Below are 25304 nucleotides of genomic sequence, written 5' to 3' on the forward strand. Positions count from 1 at the left end.
TGAGATTCTGGAGGCTATTTTCGAGCACGTTAGACTTGAAAGGCGGGCGTAAAAAGTTCTCAAAGAGAACGGTCAAAGCCTGCAGATTTTTCTATTAACAGCTCTATTCTCATGCATGCACGCCAAAGCTGGGGGCTAAACTTTTCTGTTGTTTGTTTATGAAAGAAATCGAGAAAGGGAAACGGCTTGCCTCTTTTTTTGACCTAAGGGCAAGAGTGAGGGGCCGGGCGGATTACGCGAAGATGCCCTTCAGCTTGCCCCCAGCCCAGCCCAGCCCCCGCCCAGCCCTAACCGCTTCGCCACGGGGCGGGGCGCGCCAGACGGCCACGCGCGCGGGCGGCGGAGTGGGCGTGTCCTGCGGGCGCGCGCGGGCGGCGGAGGGGGCGTGTCCCGCGGGCGGCGGCGGCGCGGGTCGGGTGCGCAGCTCTGCCTCCTGTGCTGGAATGTGCGGCTCCCGCGAGCTCGAGGCGCAGCAGCACAGCAAGCGCCGCCGAGGCCCCGGGCCCCAGACCCCGGCGGCGGCGGCGGCCCAGACGGCGGGGCGAGAGCCGGCGGCCTGAGCACTCTCTGCAGTCCCACTCCTGGGCCTTCGCCGGCCTTGACGGCCCCAGCGCCCAACTTTTCCACTTTCCCCCTCCCCTCCCTGAAACTCCAGCAACAAAGAAAAGTAGTCGGAGAAGGAGCGGCGACGCTGGGTCCCCAGCTCCTCCTCGCCGAGGAAGGCCGGTAAGCGCAGCGGGGGGCTTGGGGCTGGGTCGGGGTGGGGGAGGGCCGGCCGGGCGGCAGTGGCTGCGGCGGCGCCCGCGGGAGGGGGAGGGCGCGGAAGGACGCGGAACGAGGCGCTGTCCAGGGCTGATTTGCAGATACTGTTGCTCTGGCGGCAGCGGCCGCGCCGGGCGGGGGCGAGCGGCTGAGCGGGATCGGGTTACACCGGCTTGGGCCGGGGGCGTCCGTGGGGAGCGGCGCGGTGCCAGGACCCCCTCCCCAGTCGAAGCCGGGCCGCCGCCTCCGGGCGCCCAGGAGTCAGGTCCTGAGGCCATGGAGCTGAGCTGCTTGGGGCCGTAGTCCTGAAACTTCCTCCTCGTCCTCCTGCTGCTCCCAGGTCCCGTCGCAGCCCCTCGCCTGCCCGCGGCCCTCCCGTCCCCCTCCCTCTTCCCTTTCGCCGGAAGGCGCCGTTGAGTGCGGCCAGGCGGGTTGAGTCAGCCCCGGGGCCCAGGCGGTTCCGCCAATGGGGCTGGACAGCGATTTCTGCGCTCGGGCGGTTCCATCGCCGCGGCCCTCCGCGCCCGGCCACCTTGCTGCCGGCGCTGGCGGGGCTGGGGCTCGCGTCCCGCGGGGCGCCGTGGGGGAGTGAGTTCGCAAACTTCCGGGGCGCGAGGGGGCGGTCGGCGCGCGTGGGGGCCCCCTCAGGCGCTCGGGGCCGGACGCCTCCGGAGGGCGCCCGCGGAGCCTCCCCGGCCCGCAGCGGAGGGCGAGCTCAGGGACGGCGAGAGGAGACAGGACGCCAGCGACGCGGTAACTTTCCTCCGTCTTCCCGGACTCGGGCCCGCGGGCCAGGGAGGGGGCAGCCTCAGCTGGGGAAGACTCGGTCTGGCCCAGCGGCGCCTCGAGTTGGCCCCCCTTGCCTTTTTTAGTGTTGGGGAGCACAGGAAAAACCTCAGAACGAGTGTTGGGGCAACTCCCGCGAATTGGTGTGTAAATGTGTGCACTGAGCGGGCCGAGCCGAGAGGAAGCGAGAGCGCCCGAGTTTGCAAAGAGCTGCTTTGTGTTTGGTATTTTGAGAAAATGGCCGAATGCCTATTTCAGTCAGGAATGCCGCCGCCAAGGCAGGCGCTGGTGGCAGCAGCACATAGGAATTCGTGCTACACGTTGGGCTTTCGGGCTATGCTTGGACGGTCTTCCGGACAAACGTTAAAATTCCCCTAGGGATGGTAGTTAGGGTTTGGGGGATATTAGAAAAGTCGATGTTGGGTAAATTATCGAGTAGCCTGGGCTGTTAGAGTCTTGGGACAGCATTTGCCCTCGGTTTGTTTTCTGTGATGGCATTTGACTCCAACTTTTGTTGGTTCGTATAACTCAACCGGGTTGTGTTTATGCACTTAAGTGAAACGGATTACTTTTTGTATTTTGGGTTTAACTTGATCATTATTTTTCAATACTTGCCACTTATTTTGCTTTTTCTTATTTGCAAGAGAACACCTACTTTGAGAATAGCACCTTTTAGGTTGGAAAGGAACCTGGTTAAGACGATTTTTAAAAAGCCCAACATCTTTTCAAGAAGGTGATCTTGTAATGGCTTCCACTAGACAAGTAGGCCAAGTCAAGCACAATGCAAGAAAGTTGCTGATTGTCGAGTAGAGTTGAATGATTATTTTATTAGGAGGTTTGAAAGATTCTGTAGTTTCATTTGTGAAGTTTTGAATACACCAAACTTCCTTTTTCACAAGAGAAAAGGTCTGTAATTTTTTTTCCTTTTATACAGGTCAAGTTAGAAAAAAAAAAAAAGAAACTAAGGGGTACTTTTTCACAGTAGTTTATACTCTTCTGGAATTAGCTGAGTTAATAATGTGAAATTCAGTTCAATTGACCAATTATCACAGGCTTCTACTTTTCCAGACATGTTTGTCTGGCTTTTGGATTTCTCCCCTTTTTGATTCAGACCAATAAACTGTTGAAGGGTGGAATTGGGAACTAGCAGTTGGTATTCATGTGTTGAATTTTAAAAATAATTTTAATTAACATTAAAAACGAAGGTTACTGATTTTTTTTCATCAGAAAAATTAAAAGTGCTTGAGGGGAAGCATGCCAGTGGTAGACCTAATTGATGGATGAATTATATCAAAACAATGGATAGAAATTTTTTCATATGGGTAATAGAAATTTTTGTGGTGATGCAGTAAAGAGAATTCAGAATTACAACAATATTTTAAAGGCTTATTTTTAGTAGTTAATGAAGCTCATTGAGTTTAAAGATTATATTGGAAAAGTATTTCTTAAAGTTACGAAGAATTACAGTGATGTTTGCTTTCAGACCAGTAAAAATTGTGTTTAAACTTCTGCTTTTGTGTGTTTTGTTTTGTTTTGAATTCAGAATACAGTTATGGCCACCCAGGTAATGGGGCAGTCTTCTGGAGGAGGAGGCCTGTTCAACGGCAGTGGCAATATTGGCATGGCCTTACCTAATGACATGTATGACTTGCATGACCTCTCCAAAGCTGAACTGGCTGCGCCTCAGCTTATTATGTTAGCAAATGTGGCATTAACTGGGGAAGTAAATGGCAGCTGCTGTGATTACCTGGTTGGTGAAGAAAGACAGATGGCAGAGTTGATGCCAGTTGGGGATAACAACTTTTCAGATAGTGATGGTGAAGGACTTGAGGAATCACCTGAAATAAAAGGTGAACCCAGTGGACTGGAAAACATGGGACTGGAAAGTTTGGAACTCAGTGTTGCAGAACCACAGCCTGTGTTTGAGGTCTCAGCTGCCCCAGAAATTTACAGCTCAAATAAAGATCTTCCTACTGAAACACCTGGAACAGAGGACAAATGCAAGAACTTGAAGACCAAACCCTTTCGCTGTAAGCCATGCCAGTATGAAGCAGAATCTGAAGAACAGTTTGTGCATCATATCAGAGTTCATAGTGCCAAGAAATTTTTTGTGGAAGAAAGTGCAGAGAAGCAAGCAAAAGCCAGGGAATCTGGCTCTTCCACTGCAGAAGAGGGAGATTTCTCCAAAGGCCCCATTCGCTGTGACCGCTGTGGCTACAATACCAATCGATATGATCACTATACTGCTCACCTGAAACACCACACCAGAGCTGGGGATAATGAGCGAGTCTACAAGTGCATCATTTGCACGTACACCACAGTAAGCGAATACCACTGGAGAAAACACTTGAGAAACCATTTCCCAAGGAAAGTATACACATGTGGAAAATGCAACTATTTTTCAGACAGAAAAAACAATTATGTTCAGCATGTTCGAACTCATACAGGTAAGAGAACCTTTGTAGTTAATATAAGTTCAACTCACTTCTGATAGTTGAGTGGGTAGTTAAAAATAGTGCTAAAAAAAGAAGACTCTGGGTTCAAATCCTGGTTCCATCATTTGCTCTCTTTGTGATCTTGGGCAAATTTTTTTAACCTCTGTGCTTCAAATTCTCCATGGGGGTAACAGTATACTCTAGGATTAAAGGATTCAGTGAAGGAATATCTGTAAAGTTGAGTGTTATATGGAAGAATATCCAAGAGAAATCTTATCAGTGTTTTTCCTAAAATACATATTCTAACAACTTGGAATAGACCATTTAGCCAAATTAGACTACTTTTTTTTTTTTAAGAAGATGTGTTCAGTTGGCAGTGAATACATCTATGATATAGTACAGTTTCCCAAAGGAATTGACAGCTTAGACTAAAAGGAAAAATCCAGTGGTTAACCCTTGTGTAACTACATTTAACAGAAGCCTCAAACTATTTAAAACATTTGACTTGTAATGATTCCTAAATGGAACAACTGAACTTGTTTCCAAAACATAGTAAATTGAGATGTTAGTTTTTAAAAGATTGGTGGGATTACCACACTTGAAACCATTTTCTTAAGAAAGCAAACACATGTGGAAAAGGCAACTATTTTTCAGACAAAAAACAATAATGTTCAGCATATTCAAATGCATATAAGTAAGAGGACTGTTCTAATTTATTAGTTAATGCCTGCTGTCAAAAAAATGGACCAATCTTAAATATACGAAAAACTTCAAACATCTCAGAAGTAAAGAGAATGCTACAATGCACCAACATCTCCTATACTCAACAGTTATCAATATTTTGTTACATTTGGCAATTCATCTTTTAAAATAACAGCTTTATTGAGATACTTGACCTACCACACAATTCATTTAAAGGTACAATTCAGTGGTTTTAATATATTCATAGAATTGTGCAGCCACCAGCACTATCAATTTTAGGACATCTTCACCCCAAAAAGAAACCCCTAGCAATGGTCACCCCCCATTATTCCCCAACACCTCTTAATTATTCACTTTTAAATTGATTTTCAAATCTTTGTAATTATGGGTTTTATTTTTTTCAGAGAAATGTTTGTAACTATTGGTAGTTAATTTTCACATTTACATTATATTTTCCTGGTCAGAGTTGGTATTTTGGAGGACTGATGACGGATCTGAACAAAAGGGATAAAATAATCTAGTACTGTACTCTTCGGATCACAAACGAAAAGGGCCCATAGGATGCTGCTATGGGATGCTTTTGGATCAGATCCCTTTTGCAGGCAGGAGTTGTCCCTCTGTAGGACTGAGCCCCAGAGGTAAAGTGGGACACGATGGGGAGGGAAATTGATATTGCTTTGCTGAAGTGGTAGACTTAAAACTTGCAGGTAAAATTCCATTACAAGAAAGACTTCTAAGCCCCAGCAGATGGCTCCTGTATTTAAAGCTTTAAATCTAGTCACATAAAAGAATTTGTAGTCCCTTTGGAATTTCTTGTAACCTGTGATTGATTATCTCCATGCTTTGAAACCATTTTATTTCAAAAGTAAAGAAGTTCAAACATTACAAAAATAACATAGCCTAGGAAACAAAGTTACTTGGGAATCCTACCCCATTTATCACTTAACAGTTTAAGTTCATCAAATTGTTAGACTAAACTAACCTTACAGTATCTTAAAACTAATCCCAAATACCACATATACTTCAACCATAAGTATTTTATATTCATTTAACATTTTTTTTAAAACCTTGGGGCTAATTTAGAATTGGCCATAATGTAGAGCTTTCAGGTAGTAACTATAATGTGGTAAAGTATGTGAGTTTTATTTGTACACCTTGATGAAGTTTTATAAATATATATACTCATAACCACCAGGCAAGTCAATCAACATAGAGAAAATTACCAGCACCCCAGTGCCTTTGTTGGATTAAATTTTGATTTAGTTTGGTAACTTCGGAACTGTTAAGCCACTGAACAATTTAAAAAATTTCCCAAAAAACTAAAAATGTTTTCAATAATAAATCTAAATCGTTGATTTAAGAACATTTTTAGAAGGAAAAAAGAAAAGAAAAACAGAAACAACTGGAGAAATTTCAGTATTGGTGTGTATTTCCAGGTTTGTTTTTTGTTTTCTGTTTCTTTAAAATAAAGGAACTCTACTTTTTGCCAGTTCTTAATTATTTTTTTATTATAGTGGTATTTTCATCTAGTTACTTGTCTAGGGACAAATTTTTACTTTTTTTTTTTTTTTTAGCTGAGCCATCCTGCTACCTGTTGGCAGCTCAGCGGCTGCTCAGCTCGGGCTGGACTCGAACCGCTGTTGCTCAGAGCTCAAACTCTTGAGCGAGCTCTTAACCAACTGAGCCACTCAGCCGGCCCCAAGGACAAATTTTTAATGGCTATATTTTACATAGTTAGCTATACCATGTATTAATGTTTTTTTCCACATTAATATAAGGTTGATATTTTCACAATAAGGTTATTATTTACATAGCTAACATTGGTTATATCTCATTTAACTTTTTAGTGTTAAACCTATTTGGTCTTTATGCTTTTAAAAATGTTTTTTTAAAAGCTGTTTCCCCCCTATTACCTTATTTGTGACTTAAAAAAAAAACACACTTTAAAGCAATTAGGTGACTGGCCGAGTGGCTTAGTTGGTTAAGAGTTGGCTTAAGAGTGCATGCTCTGAGCACAGGGCTGCCGGTTCAATTCCCACATGGGCCAGTGACGCTGCGCCCTAGCTGAGCTGTCGCTGAGCTGCCAACAGGTGGCACGATGGCTCAGCTGGTGTAACAAGATTGCCTGTTGGATGGTGAGCTACGCCTACCCACAGCTAAGACTGAACTCAGCACCTTGAGCTGAGCTGCTGCCCGGATAGCTCAGTGGCTAGGGCGTGTGCTCTTAACAAGGCCGCTGGTTCAACTCCCACATGGGATGGTGGCTATGCCCACCGCAACTAAGATTGAACACAGCACCTGAGCTTAGAGGCCACAAGCTGCAGACGGGAAGCCAGATGGCAACTGGCGTCCTCCACAACGAAGGTTGAAGAACGGCAACTTGGCTTGTCCCCTTCCCCAATTCCCCAACACTGTCCCCCTCCCTCAACTCCCCAATAAAATCTTTGAAAACAAAAGAGAGAGAAAAAAAAGAAAAACAATTTGGTATATAAATTGGATGGATAATTTTGATTATATAAATTCTGAGTATCTGGTATTAAATGCATGGTTCTGAAATTTGTATTTATGGAAAAGTAAATTAATCTAGTGTTGGAGTGGAGATAAGAAATGATAGCAGAATCGCTTACTCCTCATTTCTCATTAGGTATCCTAGTTTTCAGTCACTTAGTTGGTTTTTTCTGTTTTACTGAATGACCAGTGTTAAATACTTATATCCTTTGTGAATCTTCAGAACAATCCATTGATGAAAACAGGGTACTTGATAATTGCCCTTGTTTACTGAGATGAAAGCTTCAGGCTCAGGTTTGAAAGCCTGAAGTTCTGTGCCCAAGGTCACATACACTGAGATTCAAAGTTCCTGATCTCTCTTTATGAGTAATCATTATGGTGGGGGCTGAGGATTGATTATTTTAATTTGAGTCTTCAATCAAAAGATTTTTAATTTTGTGGTTTAGATATTTAACCAGTTTACAAATTATACTTTAGTAGATGAAATTTATGCCTGTATGTGTGAGTGAAAAATCACTAAATTTTGTAGAGTATTATGCCTATGGCATAGAATTGCACAGATAGAAGCTATCTATTCTTCTATAAAGAATTTAGAAGTAAATTATCCTTAATTGATTCTTTATGTTAATCTACCTGTAATAGTATTTAATTTTTCTTTCATTTATTTTTGTTTGTAACAGCTTAGTTGATATACAATTTACATACAAATTTACTATGGATTGGCCTGTTTTGGACATTTCATATACTATATGGAATCATACAGTATGTGGTTCTATGTGACTACTTTCTTTCACTTAGCATATTTTCAAGTTCATCCGTGTTGTATGTACACTACTTGTTTTCCTTTAATTACTAAATAATGTCTTGTATGGACACACAGCATTTTGTTTATCCATTCATCAGTTAATAGATACTTGGATTGTTTCCACTTTTTGGCTATTATGAAGAATGCTATGAGTATTTCAAGGACAAGTTTTTGTGTGGACAGAAGTTTTTTTTCCCTCCCTTCCGTGTATACCTAGGAGTGGAATTGCTAGGCCAAATGGTAACTATGTTTAATCATTTGAGAAACTGCCAAATTGTTTTCCAAAGTGCCTGCATTATTTCACAATCCCAGCAGTGTATAAGGATTCCAGTTTCCCCCCCTCTTAACCAGCACCTGTTAACATGTCATTTTGATAATAGCCATCCTATAGGGTGTGAAGTCTTGATTTCATTGTCATTTTTATTTGCATTTCCCTCATGGCTGCATCTTTCAATGATATTGTGCATCTTTCCATATGCTTATTGGTCATTTGTGGATCTTTTTTACAGAACTACAGTTAACATTTTAAAAACTCTTCACATTCTTCCAGGTCAAAGTAGTCATTCTGCTATGAGCTATTTCCAGCTAATCTATAGCTACCAGCTAATTACAGCTGAATTGTTACTAGGAACACATTTCCTACTTATCACCACATTCTTTTTCCTTTTTTCATTACTTCTTGGCTTTTCCTTGTCTCATTTTATTAGACACATCTGTTACTGTATCATACTTTACAGACAAAATAATAAGTAATATTTATTGAGGGCTTTATGTGCCAGGCACAGTGTTAAATGCTCTGCATGTATAATCTTAATTTAAATTCTCACACTTCTAGGAAGTCAGGTACTGTTACTTTCATAGATGTAGAAACTTGCTCAAGGTCATAATTATTATCTTGTATCCAAAGACTAGATGAAACAAATTGTCAAGCTTTTTAAAATTTTAAATCTGTTTTGTGATTGACAACCCACGCCCCAAAAGAGAAGACACATTTCTGCCTTTAAGTCTTAAATTCTTTTTTTTTAAGATTTTATTGAGGAATTTGGGGAGGGGAACAGACAAGTTGTTGTCCTTTTGTTCTTCAGTCTAGTTGTGGAGGACATTACTTTAGTGGCCCATGTTGGTATTATCATTGCGCTCTTCCTGGGTGAGGCAGTTGCTCGCCAGCCATTGGACGGCAGCTCACGAAAGTTCATGCCTGCTTCCTGCCAGCCCCACTGCAGCCTACGCCTTCGCCAGCGACTAATGGCAGCCCAGCTCCAGGTCGAGCTGTTGTTCACCATCTTAGCTGTAAAGGGCAGTGTCACTGGCCCTCATGTGGGATCCGAACCAGGGCCGTGCTGCTCAGAGCTGGAGTCCCAAGCCAACTCCTAACCAATGTGCATTCGACCAGCCCAGAGCCTTAAATTCTTTAGTACTAAATCTGGCTAAAGCTAAATCTTCTAAAGTTGCTCTCAGTCCCTATGGATTTATCAGTAAAATTTGTTTTGACACTGACCTGACTACTTTATAAAAATTGTATCTATCACTTGACATTTTTAGCTAAAAGCAACAAAATCCCCACTCAAAGAAGCATTCTTGTTTTAAGCTTAACAATTTCTAATGATAGATTTATCATTTATAAGGATTAAAAAAGTTACTGAAGCCATCAGAAAATTTAGGTAGGTTTTTCTATAAAGGATAATTCCAATTACTTTTAAAACAAGAATGCTCCTCGATACCATATCAAGATAAGTTCTCAGTTCTTACTATTTAAAGTAATAACAGGTAGCATTACTGTGAAAATGTAAAGGGCTGTGCGAATTCAGAAAGCCAATGAAATGTTCAGCAAGGTTGAAATGTAGTTATGTGCATTCTGAGTTAAATCATTTACATTTCTAATACATGATATAAATTGACTATTTTTCCAGGAATAGGAAAAAAGATTCTTGTGAAAAATACTCTGATTATTGTATATATTGCTAGTGAGAATTATATTTGCCTTATATTATCATATTTAAATATTAATCATTATATTTTTGCAGGAGAACGCCCATATAAATGTGAACTGTGTCCTTACTCAAGTTCTCAGAAGACTCATCTAACTAGACATATGCGTACTCATTCAGGTTGGTAAGAAATGAACTTTTCTTTCATTTTATAAGGAAGTTCTGGACCTGGAATTGGGTCATTATTTATGATTATATTTAATATAATTTAGGTATTAGAGGTAAAAGCCAGTTTTTATTAGTGTAGAGCTATATTTAAGTGGAGATTCTTAACAGAGTCCATTGGTGAAGCTCCTGACACTGAATGTAAATATGTGTGCGCTCTTGTTCTGGAAGGAGGGTCGTTAATTTTGTCAGTTCTTCAGCAAGTTCCGTGACTCTAATAAAAAGCTGGACTGGTATCAGACAGCAAGGCTGGCTCATCCTTTTTGAAGAACTCCCACCTTCTCACACTCCTTCCCCAACACAGTATGACACCAAGTTTCACAGTGTGTGGTTGCCAGGCTCCAGAGAGTCCTTAGCTTCTCAGGTCTTGAAATTTGGGTTTGTTCTCTTTTGAGAGTTGATAGGGCTGCTGAGGACTGATTCACAAAATCCAAACTTTAAACAATGATATATGTAGTCCAGGATAGTAATTTATTAACCTATAATAGATAAAATGCAGGACTATAACAAGTGGAAGATTTCATCTACTCCAGTGAAATAATCAGGATCACCAACCAGAATTAGTCCCCATTATTGAGGTGTGCAGGTAGACAAGTTAAACAGTAAATATTAGCATAGGTGGTCTTGAATGGATAATTATTGCATTTTGGCCATGATTGACCCTTGGTGCACTGCCATGTCTGATCAGAACACTCCTTCCAGATTTAGAATATGTCTGTACTTCTGTGAGCAGACTATGCTAAAATCTTGCTATTAACAGAAATCTGTATAGACCTATAAACAATTATAATTGTTTATAAAACAATTACTTTAAATCTGTGCTGTCCTGGGGCTGGCCGAGTGGCGCATTGGTTAAGAGCTGGCTTGGGATGCCAGCTCTGAGCAGCAGGGCCCCGGTTCGGATCCCACATTAGGGCTAGTGACGCTTTAGGGCTAGTGACGCTGCGCCCTCCATAGCTAAGATGGTGAACAACAGCTCGACCTGGAGCTGGGCTGCTGTGAGCCGCTGGCAATGGCATAGGCTGCAGTAGTACTGCAGTGGGCTGCCATAAGCTACTGTGAGTTAGCTGGCAGCCAGCGTGAGCGGCCGTCCAGAGGCCGGTGACCGACTGCCTCACCCGGGAAGAGCACAGTGATCACAATACCAACATGGGCCAGTGAAGCGACGTTTTTCACAACTAGATTGAAGAACAAAAAGGACAGTAACTTGTCTGTTCCCCTTCCCCGATTCCCCAATGCTGTTCCCCTCCCCCAATTCCCCAATAAAACCTTAAAAAAAAAAAGTGCTGTCCGATTGGGTCGCCACTAGCCACATGTGGTTACTGAGCTTGTGAAATGTGGCTGGTTGGTGCTAAGATATATAAACTACTGGAATTCAAACAGTATGAAGGAAATATACATTATATTTTTAAAATATTGATTACATGTTGAAGTGATATTGGGTATATTGGATTAAATAAATAGTAAAATTAATTTTACCTGTTTCTTTTTTACCTTTAATATAACTACTAGAAAACTTAAAATTATGTATATTGCTTGCATTTTATTGCTATTCAACTGCCTTAAGTCAGTGATGAGTAAGACTTGAATATAATGTAGATTCTGATTTGAGTAGCTAGCTATAAAGGAGTCACATGGTGTGCTCGCTATCCTTTCTTGACCCATGTTAATGTACTTTGAGTGTTTCTTCTACATCTCATAAGCTACAGCGTTGGGTCACTTAACCAGAACCTGGTTATATTACTTTTGGGTACTTCCTGGTTTTGTTTTCTGAGGGTAACTTGGATGCTGTCTCAGGCTTTGTTGAGGGTAGGCATTATGTCCTGTTGATGGCTATTCTCTAACGTTTAAATAAAACAGTTAAGAGCTTTGTATGAGTTAACTCATTTTAGTTTTCATAACTATCCTATAATGTACAAGTATAAGTGCTATTATCCCCATTTTACAAGTGAGGAAACTAAGGCATTGAAGAAATCCCCCTTCTGGATTTGTCTTACTACTTTCTCATGGTGTCACTTGCTTTTTCCTCTGTCCCTGTGCCTTACATTCCTTGTACACTGGGAGTTAAATCTAAATGCTTGATACTTCGTGATGTTTGATTTGACATCATATTTGGTTGACCCGTTATTAGTGTTGCTGGGTCACTGGATTAGAATGAGTTGTATTTTTTCCACTGTATTTATAATAATTTATCTATGGTGTTTTACACTAGTCAATAATCTTTGCCTGAACAATTTTGAGTTTAATAAACTGTTGTCTTTTGAAATTTCTTTGCTATATTTTAAAGATTTTTAGTAGCTGCTGTTTGTTAACAGTACAGCAGGACTTTTAAAAGTCTTTTAGATAATGAGTAGTAGCTACTATTTATTGTATGCATGCTGGGATTTGTTATCTCTAATCTTAGTACTCCTAAAATACTCAGTCCCAGTTTGTACATTAGGATACAGGTTTAGAAAGGATAAATGCTTTATGTAAGGTTGTCATTTTTTCAAATTAGAAGAGCTAGGGTTTGGGCTTAGACTCCCCCCTCTCCCATTTTCAGTTATCAACAGTGTTAATAAGAACATTATGGCTCAGAATGGCTCCAGAAGCCACTGCATAATGAAATTGGAACCACAGTGTATTGAGAGAGCAGAGCCATTGTCTTTTACAACAGTTTGAGTCGCAAACAGAAAACAAACATGGTTAGTCTATTTTGTGTTCTGAATTATTTTCAGCAGATAGTATGTTTTAATACTTTTAATAGACATTACTAATAACACTTGGAATAAAGTGAAACTAAGTTGGGTCAAATTGGGTAGACAGTGTTTCTGACTGGGTTGCATGAATATCTTGGGTGTCTTGTCTATGCTCTGGCATCTGTCGATCCAGGTCACTGTGGGCATTTTGGTTCCTTGCTCATGTGAATGTTATTTTACGGAAGAGAAGTATGTGTTCAGTCTTTTATTTCTGGAAGAGATTAGGCCCTGTTGAGTTGGTACGTTTAGCTAAACTGACGAAGAGATTGGTTTATGAGGCAAAACTACGTTGATTATTTACTTGGAGCACTTCCATCTATAGGGTGGGTCTTCACAGGCCAAATAAGGAAGGGATCAGAATGTGGGTTTGGTGAAAAAGAAAATTGGATATTGATGAAAATACAGACACACTAACCTAATCTGGTGTAACTCTATTTTATTGGTGTTTCTACCTAATGGTCATTGAGTATCCTCACCTGGGTAGTCCTAGAGACACACATTATCCTCAGCTCTCTCTTTCCTGTTCTCACTGGAGATGCTTCCATTTCATCTTGGGTGAAATTATTTTCTATTGGATGAAATACATATAGTTTGTATTTGCCATTATGATATTTTTGTATGTATAACACTGGCTAGTTCTACATCTGTTAGCATAAGAGTTCATTTTTAATATTTTCCAATTATGAGCGTAATGGATGTTAAAGGGAATTAAAAACTTGCCAAGTTCCACCTCCATTCATGACTTTTTAAGATAGAAAACTATTTTATTCAGCAATAACATATTTTCCTTTCACCAAGTATTTGATTCTTATGAAGGCAGTATTTTAATAGCTGGGCTTATTTGAAAGATGTTATGGTTTGAGACTCTTTGTGAATTCTAGATTTTTTTTTTTAAGGTTTTATAGGGGGAACTGGGGGAGGGAACAGCATTGGGGAATCAGGGAAGGGGAACAGACAAGTTTCTGTTCTTTTGTTCTTCAGTCTAGTTGTGGAGGATGTCACTTCACTGGCCCATGTTGGTATTATCATTGCGCTCTTCCTGGGAGAGGCAGATCGGTCGCCAGGCAGTGGATGGCTGCTCACGGCGGCTCTTGGCAGCTCACACTAGCTGCCAGCCGCTCATGCCGGCTGCCAGCCACTCACAGTAGTTTACGGCAGCCCACTGCAGCTTCACTGCAGCCTACGCTATTGCCGGCGACTCACGGCAGCCCAGCTCCAGGTCGAGCTGTTGTTCACCATCTTAGCTATAGAGGGCGTAGCATCACTGGCCCTAATGCGGTATCCGAACCGGGGCCCTGCTGCTCAGAGCTGGCATCCCAAGCCAGCTCTTAACCAACGTGCCACTCGGCCGGCCTGAATTCTAGAATTAAAAAAAATTTTTTTTTAGATTTTTTATTGGGGAGTCGGGAGGGGAACAGTGTTGGGGAATTGGGGAAGGGGAACAGACAAGTTGCTGTCCTTTTGGTCTTCATTCTAGTTGTGGAGGATGTTGCTTCACTGCCCCAAGTTGGCACCATCATTGCGCTCTTCCAGGGTGAGGCAGATCAGTCGCCGGCTTCTGGACGGCCGCTCACTGTGGCTGATGGCCGCTCATGCTGGCTGCTGGCTACACACGGTAGCCCATGGCAACCCACTGCCACAGGGGCTGCAGCCTACACCGTAGCTGGCGACTCATGGCAGCCCAGCTCCAGGACGAGTTGTTGTTCACCATCTTAGCTGTAGAGGGCGCAGCGTTACTGGCCCTAATGTGGGATCTGAACTGGGGCCCAGCTGCTTAGAGCTGAAGTTCCAAGCCAACTCTTAACCAATGCGCCAATCTGCCAGACCGCCCCATTTACTCTTTAATTAGAAATTTCCCTTGCTATTCTTTCTGGATGATTCTTGATAAGAACATGGGAAGCGTGGGCCGGCCGAGTGGCGCGATGGTTAACTGGCTTGGGACACCAGAGGGCCCCAGTTCGGATCACTTATGAGGGCTAGTGACACTGCCCTCCACAGCTAAGATGCTGAACAACAGCTCAACCTGGAGCTGGGCTGCCCTGAGTCGCCGGTGACGGCGTAGGTTGCCATGGGCTACCGTGTGTAGCCAGCAGCCAGCAGCTGCCGTGAGCGGCCGTCCAGAAGCCGGTGACTGATCTGCCTCACCCGGGAAGAGCGCAATGATGGTGCCAACTTGGGCCAGTGAAGCAACGTCCTCCACAACTAGACTGAAGAACAAAAGGACAGCAGCTTGTCTGTTCCCCTTCCCCCAATTCCCCAGCACTGTTCTCATCCCCCAATGCCCCAATAAAAATCTTTAAAAAAAAAAAGAAGAAGAAGAACACGGGAAGCTTGTAAAAAAATCGTTTCCCTTTTGAATTTGCCTTACATCTATCAACTAATTTGGGAAGAATAAAATAGACATGACACACTTACAAAGATTAAAACATAGGTAAATAATACTAGAATTGGAAAAGGGAGTTAAGTTAAAAACCACTGGTACAGGGCAAAAGGATTTACATTCAGCTAGGTACTAATAAACTGAATTTTGATGAATAGATATTCTAATACAAGCAAGATTTTGTGGCAATAAAATGAAAATGGGGGGGGGGGAATGAATGGAACAAGTAAATGATGCCATCAGATTTTAAATTGGCTCCTACATCCTCCCATTCCCTGACAATTTCATAGGTGGAAGCTTGTACCTTGATTGATGCCTGCTCTGTAAATACCTTCGTTCACGAGGGGTTTTAAAATGATGGTATTTTCATTAAAATTATTTTTTTATTATTAGCACACATATTTTCATAAGAAGACAAACTCCATCAGCTGTTTATTTACTCAGAGGTAGGGTTTATATGGAAAGGTAGGATAAACATGAGACCTTTTCGCCTACCCCCACCTTTTTAAAAACCCATACTAAAAATTAACCAGTTCATTCTAAAAGCGATGAATTACAGGTAATGCATATTGACTGCCTGGCTATCTTCCCCATGCCAAGTGTTTTATATGGATTAGATTATTTACAGCTAGCTCACAACACTCAAGAATATTTTCCAGGTGAGGAAATTGAGCCTTAGGGAGTTTTCAGTACCTTGCTGAAGATCTCACAGTAAGGGGCATAGCCCGTTTTTGATCCTCCAGATGGTCCCACTCCAGGTAGTGTTACTCCAGAGCAAGTTCTTAACTATTATGCCGCCTGTTTTTCCCTATTCTGTGTCTATATGTGTTAACCAGATGTTTGTCTTCATTGAAGTGATTCACTGGAGAGGACAAGATAAAGTCCAAGTACTATAGAGCAATGAAGCATGTTGTAGAAACCTCTATTTATGAATCTGTTAGTGAACTGACACGGAAAAGAGTTGTCCATTTAGCTACATACCTGGATAAGGACTTGTTTTTGTGCCTTTTATCATCAGACATTTTCTAATCGTGTAAAGTTTACCATCTACATGGTTTTACTTAATGTCTGAGTAGTTTTATTTAATGAAAAAATTAAGATTTGATATGAATTTGAGAATGTTTGAGAGATAAATTTTCATAAATGTCAATTTCCATTTTTCTACTATGCATTCCATTGGACCAGTGGGGTATGGATACCACTTGGTAATATTTACTAGAGTGTGATCTAGATGGGTATGTATTCAGGTAGAATGTGTTACTCTTATGCCTTTAATTTGGGGGTGGGGGTTCTGGTTCTATATGTACTGTGGTTTTGACTTTGCTTATTTTACATACCATATCTATTTGTATGCCCCTTCTCATTTACCTAGTTTTTTTTGCTCATATTTTAGAAGAAGGTGGGGCCCAGGTTTCTGACGTGGCTATGTTTTCGCTTTAAAATAGCAACTTTGGCATTGGAAAAATTTGCTGAATGAATGAAGCTTGACTCAGTTATTGCCATGATGGACAAAAGGGTTTAAATTGAAAGAAAAAGCCCTTTGCTCCCTGAGACTATAGCAGTGTTTTAAATCTTTTGTACTGAAGGTCTGGGAGTGTAGCTTCGAGCATAAGATACATTTTTTTGAAGTCTCAAGATTTATTTTAAAAATGTATGAATTTTATATTCCATTTCATTATATGTTTGTTTTAACTAAACATAAACAAATTTAAAATTATCTTTTCTTCTTTGAGTGCCGTAGCCCCAAAATTACATCCAGAGTTCAGCTAACTTTGCCAGTAATTGTAAAGAGCAGTAACAAATCTCTGCTCTTTAATAGTCCTTGAGAGCCCTAGCTTGATCAGCTTTTTAGATGATGGCTAACTGTGAGGTAATTATTGTTTTCATTTGGTTTGAGAATCAGCGTCAAGGGATAGAGAAAAGATATACAAATAAATATGGTAAATGTAAAGTGCATGAAACAGTCTTTTCAATAGTTTTTGTGGTTTTCTTTTTTTGTTTACATACATCCAATTCCTTGTATTTTAATAAAATCTTGAATTCATTTCTTAATCTATGTCTTTAATGTCTCTTGTTTACCTTCAGGTGAGAAGCCATTTAAATGTGATCAGTGCAGTTATGTGGCCTCTAATCAACATGAAGTAACCCGCCATGCAAGACAGGTTCACAATGGGCCTAAACCTCTTAACTGCCCACACTGTGACTATAAAACAGCAGATAGAAGTAACTTCAAAAAACATGTAGAGCTACATGTTAATCCACGGCAGTTCAATTGTCCTGTATGCGACTATGCAGCTTCCAAGAAGTGTAATCTGCAGTATCATTTCAAATCTAAGCATCCTACTTGTCCTAATAAAACAATGGATGTCTCAAAAGTGAAACTAAAGAAAACCAAAAAGCGGGAGGCTGATTTGCCTGATAATAATACCAATGAAAAAACAGAAACAGAGCAAACAAAAATAAAGGGAGATGTGGCTGGAAAGAAAAATGAGAAGTCTGTAAAAGTGGAGAAAAAAGATAATGTTTCAAAAGAGAAAAAGCCTTGTAGTAATGCTTCAATCCAAGTGACTACCAGAACTCGCAAATCAGCAATGGAAACTAAAGAGATGGATGTGCGTACAGGAAATAATTCAGAAAAAACCTGTAAAACCAAGAAAAGCAAAAGGAAGATGGAAGCTGAAGCCCATTCTGTACAAGATCCTATTAATGATGAGGAACCTGTGACAAAAAAGAAAAAGAAGACAGAAAGCAAATCCAAAAATAGTCAGGAAATGCCAAAGGGTGAAAACAAAGTAGAGGAGACTAAAAAGCAAAATGCTTGCATGAAAAAAAGTACAAAGAAGAAAACTCTGAAAAATAAATCAAGTAAAAAGAGCAGCAAGCCTGCCCAGAAGGAGCCTGCTCAGAAGGAACCTATTCAGGGGGAGCCTGCTCAGAAAGAGCCTGCTCAGGGGGAGCCTGCTCAGAAAGAGCCTGCTCAGACGGAGCTGCTGCCTCCCATGGAGCCGCCTCAGGTGGGGCCTGCGCAGACAGAGCCGCCTCCTCCCATGGAGCTGGTTCAGAAGGAGCCTGTTGAGATGGAGGAGCCTTCTCCTATGGAGCCTCCTCCTCCTATGGAGCCTTCTTCTCACACGGAACTGATTCCCAAAAAGTCTCCTCGAAAAGATAATAAAAACGAAAAGTCTAACACGCAGAGTGAAATGGCACGGAAGGAGCAAGTCCTTATTGAAGTTGGCTTAGTGCCTGTTAAAGACAGCCAGCTTCTAAAGGAAAGTGCAGGTGCACAGGATCTCTTAGCTCCATCATCACCGCTGCCAAAGGAAAATTTAAAAGAAGAGGAGTCAAAAGACCAAAAATTATTCACCCAAGGCGAAGAAAGTAAAGAAGCTCCTCTTCAAAAAGCAGAAGCAGAAAGGGCAGAGAAGAGTCTAGCTGGTCTTGCTCCAGTTATCAAGGAATCTGCCAATATTTCATCCTCTGAACAAAACTTGACTACGCCAGAGGGTGAAACTTTAGATGGTAAACATCAGGCTGACAATAGGCTTTGTGGAATGGATATGGATACTGATGAAAACAAAACAGAGAATCCCCCTGGTAAAGACTCAGCAGTTGAAGAACCAGTTTCACCCCTGCTTCTTCCCCTACCAATAGAAAAAGGTGAAGCAGTATCCAAAACTAATGTGGCATCACCTCCTGTTACCATGGCAATACATGAGTCTCAGGAAATGGATGAAGATGAAGGCATCCACAGTCATGATGGAAGTGACCTAAGTGACAACATGTCAGAGGGTAGTGATGATTCTGGATTGAATGGGGCTCGGCCAGTTCCACAAGGAACTAGTAGAAAAAATGCAAAGGAAGCCTTGGTAGTCAAAGTGGCTGAGGGGGATTTTGTTTGTATTTTCTGTGATCGTTCTTTTAGAAAGGAAAAAGATTACAGCAAACACCTCAATCGCCATTTAGTTAATGTATACTTCCTTGAAAAAGCAGCTAAGGGGCAGGAGTAATTAAACTTTGGAAAAGGCTTCAGTTCTTAGTTTGTAAGGTGTCTTACATTTTATATTCATTTATAGTAGTAGACAACCTTTTATTTTAAAAATTGCTTTAATTAGTGTCCGATATTGATTTTTAAGTAGCACTCTATTCCTTAGGACTCTATAGGCATTGTATAAATTTTAGCAAATCCAATGGAGTTAGTGTACTAAACCAGCAGACAGCTAAATCTGTTAGCTTATGCATTTAATTGAAACAAGAAGGCCAAGGTGGTATTATAGCATTCTATTGCTTTGTCTAGCTATAACTTGTCAGTTTTTTCCCCATGTCTGTCTTCCTGTTTGAGTTTAGTTTATTCTTAGTTCCTCGTTTAGATCTATAAAAATTGGCATACTTAAATAGCAAATTACTTGAAGAATTTGCCTGCTTTATATAAAGTTAGCACTTTAAAATTTTTTTAGATATGAGAAGAGACATTTAAATTGAAGAAAAACTCTCCCAACAATGGACATTGTTTCAGTCCAGGTATTTACTTCCTGAGTTTTGATCAATATTTCTTATTTGTGTATGTTAATCGTCATAAAAACAATGATTTTGGTGTGTTTTTTTATTTTGGTGCTTTAATGGCTTAAGATGTTGCACATTGTTTTTGTTGTTTTTTTTAACCTATGCAGTTAAATTTTTTGTAGAAATAGCATTTGTGTTGAACAGTAACACTTTATACATATATATGCATGTTTATTTTGTCCTCTGTGGAGGGATGCTTTTAGTCTTGTTTGCAAAAGGGCAGTTTTCTTTTTCCTTTGCTGCAATTGTCTTTTTTGCAGAATATTAGTGTGTGAAAGTTTGTGAGCAGATGAAACATGCAGGTTCAATTCATTGATTTTGATGTTCATATATCTATGCCAGAATCTGTATTTCATGTTATTTATTTTAAATGGATGTAGTAAATTCACAGCTCTCAGTTTGCAGATTAATAAACCACTAGGCTCTATGTTGAATGGATTTTTATCTCAAATACCAACCATGAGTAACATTTTTTGGCCTGTTTTAGTATAGCTATTTCTTAAATATACAGTGTTAAGTCATATCTTTGAGGAAAACCTTTTTCATGAATGGTTGGTGTCTATATGGCTACTCAGCTGAGTAAAGAGCTGTATATTTGGAAATATATACAGAGCTGTATAAGTGATATTTGGAAACTGCAAACCTGGAATTAAAAGACTTAGTTACTCCTTTAAGCTATACAGAATATCAGTTGTGAGATTCCAAAGCCATAGCAATTATACGGAAAACCTAGGATGAGAAAGGTAGTATTAAGTGCTGGTAGACCAGCTGCTACTTCCTATGAATACAGTGAAAAAGGCTGGCAAAACTTAAATACAGTCCAGATTTTAAAATCACACTTTCTCAGGGATCTCCACAAACTAGTGGGTTTCCTGGCTGTTCAAGTGACAGCCTCTTTCTACAGGTGAGGCCTCAAATGAATTGCAGCTATCCTGGTGTTCCTATGCGGACACTTTGTATGAAAAAGAGTGTGTACGCCCAAACTTTTTTGGTAGGTTCTTTGGCCATTTGCCAAAAATATGAAAGAATCCAACGTTGGGTTTTTCTTGCTAATAGTAGTTATTCATTGCAGTAAAAATAAAGTATGATCCCAATAGGGAATCTTTTGAACAATTCTGATTTCCTAATTTCTATTCTGAAATAACCACTTTATATGTCATTGATTTTCTTTTATCTGGTGATCTCTTTGAGGCGCAGGTTTCAGAATTTGGCAGTGCAACATGAAAAAGATTAGGAAAAGCGTTGATGAAGTGTGGGTGGAAAACTTGTTAAAAATCTGAGAGTGAAGTTTAAGTTAAAAGACATTTGAACTTTGAATTGACTGGGAGGCCAAAGATTCAAAGAAGATTCTCTCAAGACATGAGGAGTAAGTTGTGTGTTCATGGTGTGTGTTTTGTGTGCATGAATGGGAATTTGTAATTGTTGAATTCTAGGTGAATTCTTGGCTCCGACAATCATTGTCAACAGAAGATCAAGCTGCAGATATTTATGTTTTAAAACTTAAATTATAAAGCTAGTTAAATCTTTCTAACAACTAGTTTTAATGTTCATGAGTACATTTTATGTAAGTTACCTTTTACATTATATATGAAAAGATTCATGTTAAGTACCAATTGGAGATTGTGAATCATTTTGGGGAAGAGGTTTTTGTGGATTCTTTCATACTGCAAAAGAAAAAAAATTGACTTATGGGGAATTGGACTGATTTTCTTATCTAGTTTTTTTAAGACTAGAATGCTAAAAACAAAAATATGAAGGAAATTAAAACCCCTTATTGTTAAATTGATCTGTGAAAACATTGTTACTGGAAATTGAGTAGGACTTGAGGCCTTTCTTCCAGAAAACAAGGACTTGATGATTGTCAGGCCTATATTAGGTTCTGAACCTTAATGCCATGTATTTGTACTTATTAAAAATTGTTTCAATGAAAAGCATATTAATATTAGAACTCCTGGTCTAGTTGGGAGTTCTTCCATTTGAAAAAAATGTGATATTTGCATGGAACTGTTTGAATCTTTTTGTTTTCTCAGTTTCCCCTCCACTGGATAGAATTGAAGCTAGAATTTTCCCTTTTGATAAAGGACTAAAAAATGAACATGGTATTTGTAAATCGATGTTTAGTAACTAGAGATAAACTTGAAATACTAGAAGTTGTTATAAGCCTAATCCTAGGTAGTTTTATCAAAATGTATCTCTTAACTATCATTTGAACCTATATTTACATTGTTTTTCAAGATACTTTAAGTTATATTTTTTCCTCTTTTCAGAGCTGCTTCTTTGGGGCTACGTTTTTTAAAAATTGAAGTGTAATTCATAAGGGGCAACATTTTTTTTGATGAGGTTTCTTATAACTGGCCTCTTTTCAGAGCTGCTTCTTTGGGGCTTATTTTTTTTTTAAATTCAAGTGTAATTCACAAGGGGTAACTTTTTTTATTTTTTAATATGGCTTCTTATAACTATGGCTAGATGTTGTGCTCTAGTCTTCCAAGAAGGGCCATTTTATTTTTTAGAGTCACTTCTGAAGTCATGTGGTCTTTAACTTTGGGGACTATTTTGCATATGAGTGCTAATTCATATTTAAACCCAAGTAGACCTCATCACATGTCACTCCATGAATGTTGACAATGGAAGGACTACCTGTAGTATAATTAATAGCAGTTCTGGACTGAAAAGCTGGGGAAGAAACATAATTTTCTTTTTTGCATAAATGGAAAAACTGTGTGGAGTTTCCTTGTTGACCTCAGCAAATGAACTGAACTGATAGTGTTCATTCAGATTCAGGAAATTATCTGAGTCTTGGTTTGTGTAGATTTGCAATCTACATGCAATGTTAACTAAATCAGATAGCTTTTACAGTTTCACATGTACATAGGCTCTCCCCACCTTTTTCAGCATCTACTAGTTATTGAACTTTGTAAACTGGCATTGAAACATTGCAACAATGTTTTGTTGCAACAATTTTATAATTTTACAGTGCAATACGTGTTATTTTTCAGAGACAAACCAAAGGTTAATTTCTCAAGGCCCTTGCTACCTGCTTTAGCAGCATTTGGTGGAGGATCTTTTATATACATTTGTAATAGATGAAAAATAAACCAGATTGCAAATCCTTCTTTTTTTTTTTTTTAATGCTTAAGCCATGTACCAAGATTTTGGTCCAAATTGTGTAGAATAAGTTAAACTTAAATTGCATTCTATTAACCAATATGAGTGTATTTCTGTAAGCATAGTTATGTTGAAATAAAGTTTTAAAAATCATATTATGCCTTTGTTTATTATTGGTATATTAAGTATCCAGGAAGCCAATTTTATTTTGCTGGAATTGCAAGTGTATTAATAATTTCCTAAATTATTTCTTCCAGATAACCCACCGTAAGTAGAAAGGTCATGGCAATCTTTGATGTTTGGGATAACAATCTAGTGGATAGTAGTCCAAAGAATGTCTTCCTGTGCTCTGCTTTCTGGGAGGTGGAGGTGAGGGAGAAACAATGAGAGGACAAGTCATAGAAGGTTTTACATAGGAATTCCTTCCCAATCACAGGTCCCTTTAACAGTTTTAATGTATATGTCCCTTCTTAGTGGCAGGCCTCATGTTAGTAAATTTTGATTTATAGATATAAAAAGATGTATTGAAGGGAAGATAAACTGAGTTACATTGAGTGTTCACTGGGTGCCAGGGCACTCTTGAGGATTTTTACTGTATTTAATAGAATTTTGAGAAGAAAATGAAACTCAAGGGAAAGTGATAAACCATTTTCTTAGTAAGGTTTTGCTTCCTTGTTAATGGAAATATACACTTGAACTTAGGTGTTTTTTTGAAGTTGAGAGAAAAGGGAAAAGGATTTGGAGAAACCTCTCTGGCTATGTAAAATATCAAAGCAACTGGATTTGCATTCTGTCCTAATGTAGCGAGTGACCTGGAATATCCTGAGTCTTAAGAAAGAATGGATATTTCAAATTTTAATTGATGAGAGTGATTCACCCTGTTCTGTTAAGGTTCCTTATCAGCAACAAAGCAAAATGAGTTTCTAAGCATTTATTTTATTGGCACGATAGAATCAATGACAAAGAATTTGGAAGTGTCTGACCGGACATATGTGGGGAATTTATTTTGAATATATAAATGCTGTTGATGTCTGGTTTGTTACTTTCCATGAATTAGAATGCAGTCCCTTGCTGCTACTTTCCCACAGGTTTACCTGATTTTTACATGTATCTATATGATATGTTTACACTTAACCTGCTGGCCAACCCTCCCCCCCCCCCCCAAACGTCTCAATTAGAGCTTGACCCTAGCTAATAGTTACAGCGTAGTAATATGAGCTCCTTTTTAGAGTACCTTATGGCTTTCATCTTCAGCTCCGTGAAAGAGCTTCCTCTGTTTGGGCATGATCAAGTTGTATAATTCACCTGATTGTCCTGCGTGTCTTATAAAAATTGTGAGGTTTTAATGTTAAAGTAGTATGTGGGCTTTTGTGTCTATGTTGTAATCTCCATAAGAGTCAGGATGTTTTTATGTTCACTGCTTTATTCAAGCACCTAACGAAAGCAGTATCTGGCCTTTAGTAGGGTGAATAGTTGTTAATTGCCTAGGCCAAGAATTGTGTGTGTGGTGTTTGTTTTTCCGTGTTTTCAACTAATGAATATACAATGGTAGTTTTACTGTCTTTTTAAAAATCTCATAATGCAAAAATCTCTTAGTTCATAGACAGACTAAGGTATTTTTCTGGACTGCCTTAACATTAACAAGGCAAGGAGAGTCAACCCAAGTTCCAGGAAATAGTAAGTCTTAAGAAAGAAACTTTTGAGAAACGTTATTTTGAACAGGGTTCATTCCCAGGCAAGCATTGATTTGCTCTCTGTTCACTATACATGAGCTTGCATTTCCTAAAATCTAACATTGAGTCATGTAATATGTACTTTTTTTTTATCAGCCTTATTTCAGTCAGTATAATTACTTTGAGATAAATTGGTGTAACATGTATCAAGAAAGTTGGTTTTTTTTAAAATTATTTTTTTCCATACCTGGGTAGTATTTCACTATTGGTGGGCATGTGGGTTGTTTCCAGATTTCGGCTGTTACAAATAAAGCTGTTAGGAATAAGAAAAAAAAAGTGAGAAAGATGTTCAAACTTACAGTGAAGTTGTCAGGAACAGTACCCTGAAATCTTGTGTACCCCTCCTTTAGATTTGCCACTCTTACTTGCTTTTTGTATATTGCATGTGTAGTATTTGCTGAACCACCAGAAATTGACTTGGAGGCATGCCCCTTTGTCTCTGAATATTTGTGTCTCCTAAGGAGAAGGGCATTCTCTTGCACAACTACAGTATAATTATCAAATTCACGACTTTTAAGATTGGTGTAGCATTTTATATGCACTCTTCAAATGATGCCACATGTCTTAATAACTTAAAAGCCTCCTTGCTCCTAATCATCCATTGCATTTTGTTGTTACATCTCTATTTTTCTTAAAT

At 39.7% G+C, this 25304-nt stretch overlaps 1 protein-coding gene across 3 annotated transcripts; it reads left to right on the forward strand.

Annotated features, from left to right (window-relative positions):
- The first annotated feature begins 396 nt into the window (after positions 1-396).
- REST (RE1 silencing transcription factor) lies at positions 397-23087 on the forward strand. 3 transcript variants are annotated; one of them, XR_002126431.1, is made up of 5 exons: positions 397-726; positions 3092-3995; positions 10023-10106; positions 17355-19787; positions 21021-23087. XR_002126431.1 is itself a non-coding variant. In XM_019664396.1 (4 exons), the coding sequence occupies exons 2-4, from the start codon at positions 3101-3103 to the stop codon at positions 19274-19276; spliced, it is 2901 nt and encodes a 966-aa protein (XP_019519941.1). In that variant the 5' UTR covers positions 397-726; positions 3092-3100; the 3' UTR covers positions 19277-23087. The 3 variants fall into 3 exon arrangements, 2 of the variants coding, with proteins under 2 accessions (XP_019519941.1, XP_019519942.1); XM_019664396.1 differs by having other exon boundaries at positions 17355-23087; XM_019664397.1 differs by lacking the exon at positions 397-726 and adding an exon at positions 995-1515 and having other exon boundaries at positions 17355-23087.
- Positions 23088-25304: the final 2217 nt, after the last annotated feature.

The sequence above is a fragment of the Hipposideros armiger genome, unplaced genomic scaffold (assembly GCF_001890085.2).
Source record: "Hipposideros armiger isolate ML-2016 unplaced genomic scaffold, ASM189008v1 scaffold_420, whole genome shotgun sequence".
NCBI classification, from domain to species: Eukaryota; Metazoa; Chordata; class Mammalia; order Chiroptera; family Hipposideridae; genus Hipposideros; species Hipposideros armiger.